The 16,021-nt window shown below is 35.4% G+C and overlaps 1 protein-coding gene across 10 annotated transcripts in view; it reads right to left on the bottom strand.

The window, feature by feature from the left end:
• The window catches only part of RBFOX1 (RNA binding fox-1 homolog 1), a 370,086-nt gene that overhangs the window by 167,114 nt on the left and 186,951 nt on the right, over positions 1-16,021 (bottom strand). For all 10 annotated transcript variants that reach the window (XM_074196334.1, XM_074196333.1, XM_074196336.1 and 7 more), the window contains one exon: positions 635-877. In XM_074196334.1, the coding sequence (XP_074052435.1) occupies positions 635-877 (243 nt within the window). The remainder of the gene's footprint in view (positions 1-634; positions 878-16,021) is intronic.

Here is a 16,021-nt window from a genome sequence, read left to right as displayed (position 1 = left end):
AAGAGTAGTAATTCTTGAATCAGAAAGATCACTAATGCTGTTGAAGAAATGAAGATAATTCCAAGACAAAATGATTTAAATCCTTAATTGAGTAAGTTTCCAAGTACAAAAAAGCAGTGTAGATTTGAATCTCAAATCAGAAAGGCCATGGATGCCACCAACAAAGAAGTAAAGACACTTCCCAACTAAAATGATCTCAACTCTTACTTGAATAAGATTCCAAGTACAGAGAGTAGTTTACTTTTATATCTCAACAGAAGAAATGAGGAGAATGGAAGCAAATGCTTTAGTCCAAGTGAAATGACAAACTCCTAGACAGAAGGGATGCAAAGGGTAAGGGGGGGGGGGAGGCTGACCAATTTTCAGTGGTGAATGACTTATCTGTGAAAAACACACAGTCCAGTACTTGGAGAACCAAAGCATAATTTTCCAAGATGTCCAATGTGATCTTCCAGAGGAAAATTAACTCTTTCAAGCTATTTCAGGGTGAGGAGATAATGCCCTGGTACCAGAAATAGGCACCCTCTGGCTAATAAACCTCTCACTGTAGACTTCCCCATTTACCACCCAGGTGAGCAAGCTCAAGGTCACATCCTCTTCAAACCATCCCAGAAAATGAAAATGCTACACTTACTGTGGCTGTGCCGGAGACAGTCTGCGCACTTGTGTCAGTGGCACTCTGTTCAGAATGCGTCTGCGCTGGAGGGTACATGTTTAACGTGTGCTCTGGGACTGTAGTCTGGCCTGTATACTCTGGAGCTGGATGAGGATGGGGAGCTGTATATTCTGCAGGGATGCCATTCTGAGGGGGAGCAAACTGGGCGGAGGCATAAGGCTGCGCCATTGTGTCAGGAGCTGCTGTAGCTTCCTGATTACCCTGGAAAACAAAAGGAAAAGGCAAAGGAAAAGAAATCTGTTAGTAGTCAACATAGAAACTTCTTCAGAATCCAAAGAGAGTTAAGGGTTCAACATTAACTTCCTCTTAGGGATTGTTTCCTATTTAATCCTGAAAAGCCTTTGATTATAAACCTGTCTTGGAACAAATGAATATGCAGTAAATAAAATGACTATGAATATACTGACAGTTGACTCTTTATTTCATAGTTAAGAAGAGGGAGGAATCAAAAGATCAAATGAAGGGTGACCCTGAATGACTTGACATACATAGGTGTGTATCTTTTACATAATAGACACTTCCACTAAGTATGTGAGTCCACACAAACTTTTTATATTACTCAGGGCAGTCCAATGGGGGGGGGGGAGAATACCTTTTAACAGCAATTATGTATGAGAATATTCCAGAGAATCTCCTTTGTTTTTGCTATCACTTTATTGATATTCTCATTTACAGAGGGAACAACCAATCTAAGTTCCAGAGCCTAATTTGGCTAAAGATTTTCTAATATCATGTCCCTATTTTAAATATTTTAGCAAAGTGGGTAGTTTGTTTTTTAATCAGTCAAAATTTGCACCTTTCTTTTTTATTTTAAGTGAAGTATAATTTAACAGTAAGGTCCTAATTTAAATCTTCAAGATATAGAAGTAATACTAAATACTCAAAGACTGTCAAGATCTGGCAGTTCTTACCAAACTGGAAGAGCTTTGCGCAGACCTAGGGAGAGAATATGCATCTACTCTCGGAGCACCATCTAAGTAAAAATAGAAAAGTCCATTCCTAAAAAATGGATCATCAGGTGGTGATTTTATTTTACTTTTTAAGCACAGCAATTCAATGGTACTGTCCACTAGGATGTGAAGGGAATGAGATGTATATCAGTGAAAACTGATCCCAGAAAGATGCAGAGTTTCTCTGCAATTATGGAAGTATTGAAATATAGCCCATCTTCCAAAATTGACCCCCTTTACATGAATAACAAATAGGCAATGTAACAGAGTAATAAAGTAAATAATACACACAGTACTCCAGTAATAAATATCACAATTTATGTTTGCCTTTAAATTATAGGTATGATTCTCATCCAAGTCCTCCTAAAAAATTCACCAGAGGTAGTCCACCTAATGTGCTGGGAGCTTCCTCAAGTTCTTTTTTTTAAATACTGGATAGATACCTTTGTTTTGTAATCAAATATAGGATAAGAATATTAATTCAAAGCAATTCAGAACTATGTTATAAAAATGGCTAAAATATCTATATTCTTTGGCCAAGCAATCTCACTGCTAAGTCATATGCCATCAAAAAAAAAAAAAAAGAAGAAGAAGAAGAAACTCATAGAAACAAAAATATTTTATAAGTATTATTTTTTATTTGGAAATAAGTTAGATGTCTATTGACTAACTTTAAAAATTGTGGTACATGTTTGTTATACAGAGAATCTCAATCTTTTTTTGCCTCATGTCCCTTTGGAAGTCTAGTGAATCATATAGACTCCCTTCTCAAAATTATTATTTTAAATGAATAAAATTAAATATAAAGGAACACAAAAAAAGAAATCATACTGAAATGCAATTATCAAAAATAATTTAAAGTTTGCAGATTCTACATGATGGAACCCTTAATGGAATTATTAACGGAATATTAATATCCTATAAAAAATGATGAATAGGGGCAGCTAGGTGGTGCAGTGGATAAAGCACGGGCCCTGGAGTCAGGAGTACCTGGGTTCAAATCCAGTCTCAGACACTTAATAATTACCTAGCTGTGTGACCTTGGGCAAGTCACTTAACCCCATTTCCCTTGCAAAAAAAACTAAAAAAAATGATGAATACAAAGAAACATGGGAAAATACAACAATGATGGAAAGTGAAGTAGGTAAAGCCAAGAAAATAGATCAGTATAAATTGGGTTTAGGGAGGGAAGGGAGGAATCAATGAAGGCTGTGAAATTATAATGACCAAATTTGGCCCCAGAGAAAAGACAGGGCAATGCAACTCCCTCCCTTCTTGGTAGAGAAGGGCAATTATGGGATTGAAAAACTGAATAAAATGTCAAACTCATTTGATGGATTGATTAGTGTTGCTGAACTGTACTTTCCCCCTCTTTTTTATATATGGGATGTCTTAAGCCGGGGGAAGGGCAAAATAGAAAATGTAGATGATGTAAAAACAAATGATAAAATTAAAAAAAATAAAATAAAATCTAACTCAGAAATTATCTTCTCCCAGTGACTTTTAGCTGATATTAAATAAGAGAATGTAATACAAATACCTTGGGTCATTCTACAGATGCACTCTCATTTGCATAAAAAAGCCAAAATTTTACAATTAAATACCAGATGATTACAATTCCTATCTTCCATAGTCAGTCAGATGTGACTTTAGCATTCATGTAATTATAGCAAGGAGAGCAATGTCAGAAACTGAACATCTCTTAAGTCAAAAGTGTCAAATAGCCTTTTTCACTAGAGGATCAGGTCACAGCTATACTTTTCAGCAAAAGGGGGGAAAATAGTGCTTAAATCTAGAATGCGAAGCTTTTTGTGAGGGTTCAACACTATTATGATATTGATATTAGCCCTAGAAAGAAAAAGCATAGGGTAAGTTAAGACTATTATGCAACACATTACAGTTCTGCTAAATCCTTTCCTCCTCCATAGTAATCTCTATCACCCAATTTAGTGTTTGAAAATAAAATATAAATCAAATTCCTAGGGATGTTGAGTCCAATCTCTTTTTTATTGTGGGTGTAGAAAGCTCCCAATACTGGGAGAAGTTGATGGAGTTAAGAGAAAATTTAAGAAAATCAGCTCTTCCCACATTCCCTGTATCTTCTGATTTAGAAATTCACTGCTATTTCTAGCCCAAGTAACATCCTCCTCCTCTCCTATTTTCCTCCACATGACATGGGCCCATCTAAGAATATAACTTCAAGTAAAGAAATCCTATCATAACCGCTTATTCTCACTGGTAAAACTGAAACCTGGAAAGTTCGGCCTATGAGAAAGAACTTTTGAAGGGCAGGCAAACCTGGTCCCTCATAGTGGATCACACTGGTCTCCAAGTGCTTTATTTTAGATGAGGCCCCTTTCTAGTTACATAAAAGGGCATTTAAAAATTCTGCCAGAGAGAAAGCCCTGGTAATAGATAAAGACAGAGACAAAAAAGAGATATATATTAAGAAAAATCTTATCTATCCTTCTTTAATTTTCTTTACCTAAAGAGTAATAGCATTATACCTTACCATCTGACCTTTTCCACACTATTAAACGTGTGTGTGTGTATGTGTAAAGATACTAAAATCTATACATTAATTTCAATTCCAAGAAAATTACAATATGCTTTTAAGGAGTGTTTGATATGCCCAATAATATACTTGGTTCATTTCTTGAAGATTTGCTTTCTACTACTAGGCTCCTAAACAATATAGCCAAATATTCTGTAACAGATCAAAGAAAGAAATCAGGACCTAGTAGGGTTAGAGATATTAAGATTAGAGATAGTGGTGGTGGAGAAAAGGCAGAGGTCAGAGAGGCAAAAGAATAATCTCAGAGTCTCTTTCAGTCATCCACAGTCTACTCAGATTATTTTCCCAGAGATACCATTTTAACTCTAAGGGAAAAAAGATAATTAGATACTTTGAGGGCCTTATGTAAATCCAATCTGATCTCCCTTTAGTAACTTTGGAATTTTTTTTCATGTGACTATAAGAAAATACTTTTAGGCACTTTAATAAATAACCAAGGAAGATCCATTTCATATCAAATTAAATATTGTTTAGAGTAGAAGAAAAAGAAATGTAATAAGAGACAAAAGACCCAGGTTCAAATTCCATTTCTAACTTTATGCCTCTCTTTTCTTCAGCTATAAATTGGAAAGAATACTGATCTGTGGCTCACCACCTTCCAGGGATGTTGTGGGGATACCATTTCAGACCTATCAAGAATTATATAAATAAGGAGCAGTTAAGTGGTACAGTGGATAGAGCAACATGCTCTGGAGTCAGGAGGACCCGAATTCATATCTGCCCTCAGACACTTAATAATTGCCTAGCTGTGTGAACTTGGGCAAGTCATTTATCCCCATTGCCTGAAATAAATAAAATTTTAAAATAAAAGAGTTACATAAATATTAACATAGTATAGCAAGGTGCTAAAGTGCTCAAAGTGGGGGAAATGACATGTAGATAGTGGTAGAGTCAGTCTTAGAGTCAAAAAGATCAAGGATAAAGTTTTGCCCCCAACAAATACTAACCACCAAACAATGGACAAGTCCCTTAACATCTCAGCTAATCTAAGATTATCATCATTCAATAAGAATTTGTTTGTCTAGGTACTGGAATACAAAAACAAAACTCTGTGTGTGTGTGTGTGTGTGAGAGAGAGAGAGAGAGAGAGAGAGAGAGAGAGAGAGAGAGAGAGATTGAGAGATTGCATTAGTTGAAAGAGTTTCCTTGGCAAGTGTTCCCTCTAATGATGAAATCATAGATCTGGGGACATTCTCTCTCCCATCCCTTTGTCTCACCCGCCCTCCTCCCAAACATAGTTAGTACTTATTAAAATAAAGCAAAATGAAACTTAAGAAACTACCAATCCCACTGACCAAGTTAGAAATGTGTGCAAAATAGATAACTTCTGAAGCCTAAACATAATGGCAACCTTCAACTCCAACCTTTGTAATTGGATTCTGCCCAGGTTCCATTACTTTATAACAGTGAACACAGAGGTGAGATGCAATGATATTTGGAAGAAAAGAGTATTGAGATGGACCGAGAAGAATATCAATAAAATATTCTGTTTTAGGACTAAAGGATAGAAGTTGGTCACCGGTTATTCCCAAGTACTGTCCCTAGGAAAGTGAGTCATGTGGCAAACATGGTATAAAACTAATCATAGCTACAAAGCCATCAGCAGCTAATGTCCAGGTGCATTTGTTCTTGAGATTTTTATCCTCTACCTGGAGTTCTAAAACAGATGTTGCCAGGACCCCTACTGTTTCTCATTAACACTGACAGCAGTTCCAGGAGACCCTAATTAATATTCGTAACATTCACACTTTGTGCTAATTACAGTTAATATTTAATTAAGAGCACTGCACTTTGTATGGAATTTCTTACTAGTAGCTTTAAACTACTTTGGATACAGTTTCTCTGTCTACCCTGAAAACATTTCGAGATCCATAATCCAGAAGAACCCATTTTGTCCCTGGCCTGATTCTTGAATGGGGTAGTACCCTAAATGAAAAGGAGACAATAAAAAGGCCAAATTTTCATTGCAAACTCAATATAGCTTGAGGACATATCATTTCCTAGACATAAAAGGAAACAAGTTCCCATTTGAAACTTGATAATCACTATCTCAGCCTCACTCTTGACACTTTCAGGTCTCATTATTTGGGGGCAATTTTGCTAGGCAAGGATTTGTGCATTAATATTTACATGTCTCTCCCCCCATTCTATCACTAAGCTAGGGTTATTTTTATTTTAAACCTGAAGTTAAAGTAGAAGATTGTGATATCTGAATTTTGTAGGATTTTTTGTGTCTTTGGTTTGGTTTTTTTTTTTTTTTTTTTTGCATTTTCAGTTTAGCAAAGGACTTAATAACAAACAAACCAGTAGTTTCTTCCTTCCATTCTCTCTTATTGCCCTCTTTCCTAAGCAAGCACCCAGACACACACACACACACACACACACACACACATCTCTACATATCACATTTAAAAATTTCAAAACTCAGACATGTAATCTGTCAAACCTAGTTTTTCTCTGGATTACTTCAATATGCAAAGACTGAATGACTACAATTAGTATATATTCTAAAGACACACAAATCCTCCATTTGGGACCACTGTGATTCATTCTCCCCATCTGCATCCTAGAAGGTAGAGTGTATAACAGTATGATTACAGGAAAACTGCTAGTGGATCCTTGCACATTGCTGGAGAAATACACAACAAGCCTATTAATGTACCAGATTTGGATTAACATTTGCAGACAGGCCAAAAATACAATCAAGCTGCAACTCTATCATTATATCATGTGCCACTTCCTTTGGTGTTTTTCATCTAAGCAAAGGATACTTTAAAAAATATAAAACATATCTGATGCATAGTAAAAAAGAAAATCTCATCTAAATTTGAAGTTGTTTTAACCAAAGCATGAAAATACTAGAAAATTATCTCCATTTCAAAACTAATTTACTATGTATGACAATGGTGTGTTGCTTTGTGTGAGCAGATTCATATGATGAGTGTCATTCCCCTTACATACTTTGTACAAGTAATTCATGTTCTTTTTAAGGTGGACTAAGGGGAAGGGAGTGTCTCATTTCAGACCTGGCACATCCATTTTTCTATGTGGTTTAATAAAGTACTTATTGGCAAATGAAAGAACAAAGGGTGGCAGACAGTCAGATTTTGCAAAATGTTTTGGCCTGAAATGTAATGAAAACCACATTTCAACTCGAAAATATTCTTTACGTGGCAGTGTATAAAATCCAGTTTAAAGGTTTCAACTTAAATACTTGGGTCTTCAAGAGTGAAAAGTGCCTGAATTTCATAATTATCAACACTGACTTAAAATCCTATATTTTCAACTTTAAAGGGAAAACTTTTCGAAGCCCCTCTAAGATTCCCCCCCTCCATTAATTAGGCTTTAGTCCTTCAAGAGCCCTTTCTCATTCTGTAGCTCTTTCATTCTAAAAACACCTTTTATAATAAAGAAATACATGAAAGTGTCAAGTCTTAATAAGCCAGCTGAGTCCATACATATAGCAAAAGAAGACAAGTCATTCCTCCAGGGTCTTCCCCCTCCCATCCCACCAGTACTACTATATAGCAACATCAGTTTACTCAATACCACTGTTCTTGGTGAATGCCCACAGTTTTAATCTTTCTGACAGTTTTTTAAGTCAAGCTTAGTAGTTTGTGTATTCAATTTCCTTAGTTAGAAATACTGCATATTTAAGGAAAGCATCTTGTACAGTAGTTAAATGAACCAAACTACATCATATCCTGAGGGCATTTAGACAAAGAGGAAAAATGTAAATTTACCCCATTAACCTGCAATTGGTTATAAGATCATCTCAGATCAAGCACAGCAGACAGACAGACAGACAGACAGACACACACACACACACACACACACACGCACACACAAACACAATCATTGCTGCAGCTTGCCTTCTTCCAGAATGAAACAAGAAACAAAATGGGTATCACAGGAGGCTTTCAGGCAGCCAGACAGCTTAATAGGGGAAAAGCTCCAGCTCTATTCAAATCATAGTTTCAAATGAAAGATAAAATGGAAAAAAAAATACCTGCTGCACCATCCTGTTTCCTTTATCCTCCATAAACTTAGCAGCTGTTCTAGTCCCAGGCCATAGAGCATCTGCCCAAGGCAAGCATCAATTATGGATGAGGGTGTGTGTGTGCTATGTAATGTGTGGATGAGTGTGGATGATAGGGATGTTGAAGGAGGGGGAGCTAATGCAAGCCTTGCTGACCTCCCACTCAACATCTGACTGCTCCCAAAACCTAATCCAGATGGGACTCTTTCAGCTTGCTAGGCCTTGCCCCATCAATCACAGCAGGCCCCTCCTCTGGCTCCTGCTCTGAGTTATAGAGTGCACCACTGAGCAGATGATTATATACAGGAGAAGAAAAAACACAGCTTGACTACATTAATAGCTGTTTAAAAAACATTAGAAATGCTACTATATACATTGCCTCAAGCTGAAATTTTTCATTACTAAACTAAATATATTATATGCAAAGTTATAAAAATCTACTAGAGGGGTTGGTCCTTTTATTTTATTTGGGAGGGTGAATGGAGAGAAATCCAAGAAGGGTGGAAATAAGTAGGCAACAAAAGGGTGGGACAACTATCCAGACCAATACTACATGGATTTGAGATTAATGTCTAATCTATAGTGATGCTTCTTCATTAATGATAAACTGCAACTTTTTTTTACTCCTTATATAGTTTCCATCAATAATGAATGCAATCTCTTAAGTTACATATACTTTGTTCTTTCTCTATAATTAAAAAAGATATGTCAAAATAATTTCCATTTTTTTATTTGCCCTCATCTTTCTCACTCGCCAAGGTAAGGATTTAAGAGGCACACAGCTAACCTTCCTTCCAGAGAGCCACTCAGTGTAGTAATGTCTCCCTATTAAAATAACAGGTCTTGAGACTCTGGAGGGATAGCTGAAGTTTCAAAAATGATTAAACTTGTAATTAAATCTCATAACAGAGAAGAAGGCAAAGGCAGAACAAGCAGCCCCAAAGAATTCAACTTTCCTGACAATCTGTCATAGGTTGTCAGAAGTTACAAGACAAGGTAGCCCATCAGGGGAATTTGTTATCCCCAATTCTCCCAGATAAAAAAAATCTAGATAAACAGTATTTGCACCAACATTAAACTTCCATTTCCAATCACACCCAGGAGATATCTTTAAATCAGCTGTATCAGCAACTAGTCAGGAAGGATAAAAACAGTGCTGCCAAGTTCCTCCCAAGGACTTTACCAGCTCTTTGGCCCAAATCAGGGTAGTGTAAATGGAAAAGACAAAGAGACAAAGAGGCAGAAACAGAGAGATAGGGAGAGAAAGACAGAGAGAGCACAGCATTACACAAGGAGTTACAATGTTACAAAAGTAGTCAATATAGTCTCTGTTCTGCTTTTAACTAACTGCAATGCCAGACAAATTACTTCTAACTGATCCATCAGTTAATCCTACCAACAAGAATTTAATAAAATGTCAGCTATTGTATTAAATGAAAACAAAGCAACCCCTACTCTTAAGGAACCTGTGATCTAAAAAAAAAAAGAGTCAATAAATATATGTGTAAATAGGTTTACTGATTTAGAATTGCAGAATAAATTCTGTGGCCATTGAACCCAAACATTACTTTCCAATAAAAATAGATAACATTTAAATAACACTGTGCTAGGCACTGCTAAGTGCTTTAAAATTATTTCATTTGATTCTCACAAAGACACAAGAAGGTAAATTTTGGCATTATCCCCATTTTATAGACAAGGCAACCGAGTCAAGCAGAAGCAAAAAAGAGTTATTTGTCCAGGATCAAATAGCTAATAAGTGTCTGAGGCCAGATTTAAACTTAGATCTTCCTTACTCTATTGACTTCACTACTTAGCTCCTGGAGTAAGAAAGACCTGAGTTTAAATCCAACCTCAGATGCTTACTAGCTATGTGACATTGGGCAAGTCCCTTCGCCTCTGTTTGCTTCAGTTTCTTCACCTTTAAATCAAAATAACAATAACACCTCCCAGGGTTGCTGTGAAGATGAAATGAGATAATTGTAAATCACTTAACAAAGTGCCTAGAACATTCTATAGATATTGAATTTGGTGCTCTCTTGACTGAGGGGGCTCTTAAGATAACCATATTAATGAGATTGTAAATTATTATATGCACCCTTACTCCAGTCTAGAAATTGAGTTATGGTTTGGGGTAGATGGTTTTAGTGATGTAGGAATGGTGAGGAAATGTGTCTTAGGAAAATAACACTTTCTTCCACTTCTCTTCATTTAACATTGATGGTCTTTAGTGTTATCACTTCTCAGAGATGTGCTTCTCTTGGGTTTCGTAATTTAACCTTAAATTGAAAAAAAAAAGATTCCCACCTCAAGGTAAATGCTTTTCTCAAGAACTTAGCCTTAAATTGATAGCAACTTAGAATCATTCAAAATGTCATAAGAAATCAGTGAGTATCACTAGTTCTACCTTCCCAAAAAGTATGTTTTTGTATAAGAACAAGTGAGATTTAAAAAAAAGTTTAGAGCAAGCCCAAAATATTTTCTCTTCTCTAAAAGCAAATGGGGTGGGGAGACGAGGTGGCTGGGGAACAGTAGATAGAGCATCAATTCTAGAGTCAGAAGGACCTGAGTTCAAATTTGATCTCAGACATTTAAGGTTTATAAAGATGGGTGACCTTGGGCATCACTTAACCCCACTGCCTTGAAAAAACAAAAAAAAAAAAGGAAACAGGAAATAGTGGTAGTATATGAAAAGTTAATAGCATTGCTCCTTTAACATGCAGAGTTTAGGAATATATATGCCTTGGAAATTTTTCTAATCAGTCTAATGAAGACATTGCCTCTTTTCCTCTTCTCCCACTCTTCCTCAACTCATCTCTGACTTTAAAAGCTATGGCTTCTTTCAGCACTAGCTACCCCAGAGCATGAAAAAATTAGCCAAACCAATGAATGATTTTTCCTGCAATAGTGGAAATTTCACTGGTTGGAATATTTTGATTCTGTTTTCAAAGAAGTAATGTTGGAAAGTGATACAGTCCATTCTTCTTGTAGGATGTCAAGGTGTGAGATGGAGAGTCTTCCAAAATATCAAACCAATCCAATATTAGAATTTCCTTGTAATCAATAAGACAAAATGAAAAACTTAATTTGCAGCTTAAAATCTGCATTTCTAGTCTTATTTCTGTTTTTTTTTTTTGTTTTTTAGGTTTTTGCAAGGCAAATGGGGTTAAGTGGTTTGCCCAAGGCCACACATCTAGGTAATTATTAAATGTCTGAGACTGGATTTGAACCCAGGTACTCCTGACTCCAGGGCCAGTGCTTTATCCACTATACCACCTAGCTGCCCCTAGTCTTATTTCTGTTAATCAGCACCTAAGCAAGAATTTTATTTACATTACACATTCAATAAAAGTTTATTGGTGAGGGAATGAATGGATAAATGAAGCAATACAATGTCATACTAACTCAGAAAGTCCCAAAACATTGGTCATTGCACATCCCAACACAGTGACCATTGCACAGGGCTCCCTTTGAATGTCAAACTTAGCTAGACCATATGCAACTGGAGAATGAGTAGGACAGTTGAACATGATGTAACAAATCAACAAACATCTATTGCTCATATCTGAGAGGGAATACACATACAAAATATATAAGTAAATCATATTCTTATTTGGGCCATCACTAATAGGGAATTCCAGGGATGAATAAGACACTGGTGAGGTCAACCCTAATTGGGAAGCTCCGTAAAGGAGTATACAATGAGCACTCTATATATGGACATTGGTTAGATTCTCAATTTTGGTATCTCAGTACCTGACCTAATCACAGGGTAAGATCTAGGATTTCACATATCTGAAAAAGTTCCCTTTGTGGTACAGTCAAAAGAATTCTTGATTTGGAACCAGAGTTCTTTTATTCATATCCCAATCCTCTAGCAAATGGCACCCATGCCACTTTTTTATATTTTGTTTTTTTTAGTTTTTATAATGCAGTGGGGTTAAGTGACTTCCCCAAGATCTAACAGCTAGGTAATTCTTATGTGTCTACGATTGCATTTGAACTCAGGTCCTCCTGACTCCAGGGTACCACCTTGCTGCCCCACCCATGTCACTTTCTATCTGTGTGACCTTGCAGGTCATATAACCACTTTGAGACTCAGTTTCCTTTTTTTTTTGCAAAAAAAGATTCAATTATATGGTGTCTATGTTCACTTTCAGCCCTAAATCTATTATCTTATGAAATACTGGGTTCAGTTTTACTTATTTCCTTATCCTTTGTGGTTTACAAGTCTTGGTCACTGGTAGAATCAGAACCAACCTCTTATTCCCAAAACTCCCACCCTGGAAAGTCCTCCCCCTGCCTTCTTCCTTTAATTAAAGCCTACTCTTAGGAAAGATTCTGATATATCAGTCATTTTATGTGACTACATCACATTTGCAATGTAAGATTGCTTTCTAAAAGGAGAATGAAAGGTTTCACAATATTACAGAATCTCAGAATTAAGGGTGGGAGAAAGCGTTCAAAGACTACCTTCAAGTTTGTACTTGAAGAAGAAAGTTAGTTAAAGCATTCCCAATAAGTAATCTTTCATTCTTTAATTCAATAGCTAGGTAGGCATTGATGATACAAATACATGAAAAAATAGTCCCTGTCCTTATCAAGGTCAACAAAGATATTTTAGAAGCAAAAGCTCTTCCTCAGATCTTCTGAAGTTCCATTAAATCAAAACTTATGGCCCTGGCTGCCATTCTCTTAACTCATATGATCAAAGTTTCTCAACTTCACAACTCATTCAACTATCTGATATTTTGTCTCTACTAAATTGATCAACTAAATCCAACGTACTTGAATGTCATGGCCTTCTTCAAGAAAGGACAAGAAAAATTAACAATATATATATAAAACATATACATATAGTGCTTTGCAAACTTTAAAGAATTACATAAATGTCAGCTATAAACTATTATTGTTGTTTTCCCTTTATTACCTGCTTTGTCCCTTCACCCTACTAATGAGGCCTTGCTCTTTTTCTTCTTGGTCTTCATTTTCTCCTCCAGATTCTTTGACCATTAATATACTTTCACATATACATGAATTTCTGATATATATATAAGTATATATATACATATATATGTCAACCATGATATAACACTCTATATGGCATCACCTCATTCAAGAAATTTCTTTAACAAGAAAACTGAATTAAGACTCTCATTTTCCATTCAATCTTTCTGAAAAGCAATTTGGAATTATGTCCAAAGGCCAATGAAATGGTGCATACCCTTTTATCCAATAATACCACAACTAGGTCTGTTTCCCAAAGAGATAACAAAAAAGGGTAAAAAAACCCCATATGTACAAAAATATTAATAGCAGCTCTTTTCATAGTAGAAAAGAATTGGAAATTATGAGGATGCCCATCAATTGGGAAATGACTGACCAAATCACTAGTGTTCTATGAGAAATCATGAGGGAAGGGACTTCAGAATAGCCTGGGAAAAGACTTATATAAACTGATGCTGCATGAAGTGAGCAGAACCAGAAGAATATTGTACACATTAATAGCAACACAGGGTGATGATCACCTATGATGGACTTGCTCATTTTAGCAATTCTAAAAGAAATTTGGTGGAAAATACCATCCATATCCAGAGAAGGAACTGTGGAGTTTAAATGTAGACCAAAGCTTATTATTGTCAATTTTTGAAATTTGTCTTATGTATTATGGCATTTTCACCCTTAATCTTTTTTGTCCTTTTCAATTTGATTCTTATTTTACAACATGAGTAATATAGATATATATATTTAACATAGTCATACACATGTAACCTATATAAGTTTGATTTCTTTTTTGGGGGGTAGAGTAAAATGGGAGGGAGAAAAATGTGAAACTTAAAATGTTAGCAAAAATGTTGTTGAAAACCATCTTTATATGTAGTTTTAGAAAAATGAATAAAATATTTTTTAAAATTCTCATTTTCCCCCAACTTCTCCCTACATGCCTATTTCTTTTTTCTGAAGGGTTTTGCTTCATATCTAATATATGAAAGAGCAGAAATAAAAACAAACTGAACATTACTCTAAAAAGAAGTCAACAAATCTTTGTCTGAAATCTATGAATTAATATTATTTATAGATATTGTAAAAATACATGCTTCAATAGAAAACCTACAGTTTTGTTATCTGCTGAAAATTTCAGTAGAATTTTAGCACCTATGGTTGGGTCATCATAGCTTCAGTAATAAGCATGGTGCTTTAAATATAATTGACTCTAAGTAAATGTTTGTTGAATTAAGCAATACCCAACACTTAGCACATGTTCAATAAAAGCTACATGACTGATTGGATTGAATGAATCATACTTTTTTAGCTCACTGAGGACAGGATTTTTCTCTATGTACTTTTTTCTGTGTGGTCAGAATCTCTCGGTGCTCAGTGGTAGAGATATTTTTCTATCAAAAATTGGACACAAATGCAAAAAATATGGACACATTCAAACAAATGGAAAACTGCACAACAAACAAAAAGAATGTGATAATAAGAGTTCATATAAAAATGTATGAAAATTGGTAAAAAGGAATTTAAATATTTACGTTATGTTGAGTTCTCTGAGGAGTCTCAATCTCCTGGAATACTAGAACCTATTTGATTTCTAAAATGTTTTTTTTTTCTATAATGCTCAAAGCAGCATACATCTCCTTTCATAAGACTGAATTTTCTAAAGAAAATGACCAGAGGCTATCTTAAGTAATCCCCAAAGGGTGGCATCAGTGTGGCATCCATATTCACGATGAAATTAAAATGAATCAAGCAGCTGTTAATGCTATTTAATTTAGTCAAATACATAAAAAGAAAAATGATGGATGCAGCCCTTGAGTGTTCTGGGTGGCTTTAGCTACAGCAAATGATATAGATGGGTTTGTAAAAAAATGTTTTTGGTAGGATTCTATTAAATCAAAACTTTCTTTTAAAAAATAAACCTATATTTAGCATTCCCTTTTTATAGGGAGCAAGGAAAGGGTCATTTTCCATGAAATAAGAATTGGACAACCCAGAGAAGTTTTCATTTTACTCTGCATCATGTCTCTTAAAAATACACTAAGAACCTTGCCAATTGATTTTTATCTGCCATCGAGACTAGAAAGTTACAAACCTTGTGTCATACTTCTGGAAAAAATAGTACAGCATCTCTATATGAATGATTTAGCAGAAGATGGAATATCATAGTTATGGAAAAATTGAGAGCTGCAGTTATACAGCTAAGAATAAATGCCAGAAATATAAGGCCACATCTATGTCATTCCACTCTGTGGATGAATTCAGCTATTTTCTTAGTGCTCCAAACCCAAAGTCCTGATTAATTTTTCAACACAGAAGGAAATTCAATATATTAACATCTTGGTGCATATACCTCACCAGGAACTCATTTTCCTCATCTTTTTGCTAAACTTCTACCCAGGATTTACTTCTCAGTTGACACTGATCCTTTGGTTATTGTGGCATATGACATCTCTAAGATCATGGGTCAGCAAATGCTACCTCTCATTAATTGTTGAACCAGTCTCTCATTAATAGTTGCCTCCAAATATTTTAGCAGCTGGTTTTATTTTGTTGGTACTGTTCTGTGATTTTTTTCAAACATGTAAATCTGGTTCTCCAATAAGAATTTTAAGTTCTCTAAATTGACTTTGACTCCCTTTTTTAAAAAGACTTTACTATGGTTACTTTAACAGATATTTATAATTTAATATGCTGCCATTTTTCCATTGTGCATCACATTTTAGCCCAAAATATGTTCCAGAAAAGCACTATCTTTAAAATGGAAGTTTGAAAACCTA

Source organism: Macrotis lagotis, chromosome 8 (assembly GCF_037893015.1).
Source record: "Macrotis lagotis isolate mMagLag1 chromosome 8, bilby.v1.9.chrom.fasta, whole genome shotgun sequence".
Classification (NCBI taxonomy): Eukaryota; Metazoa; Chordata; class Mammalia; order Peramelemorphia; family Peramelidae; genus Macrotis; species Macrotis lagotis.
This window is presented reverse-complemented; position numbering and strand designations above follow the sequence as displayed.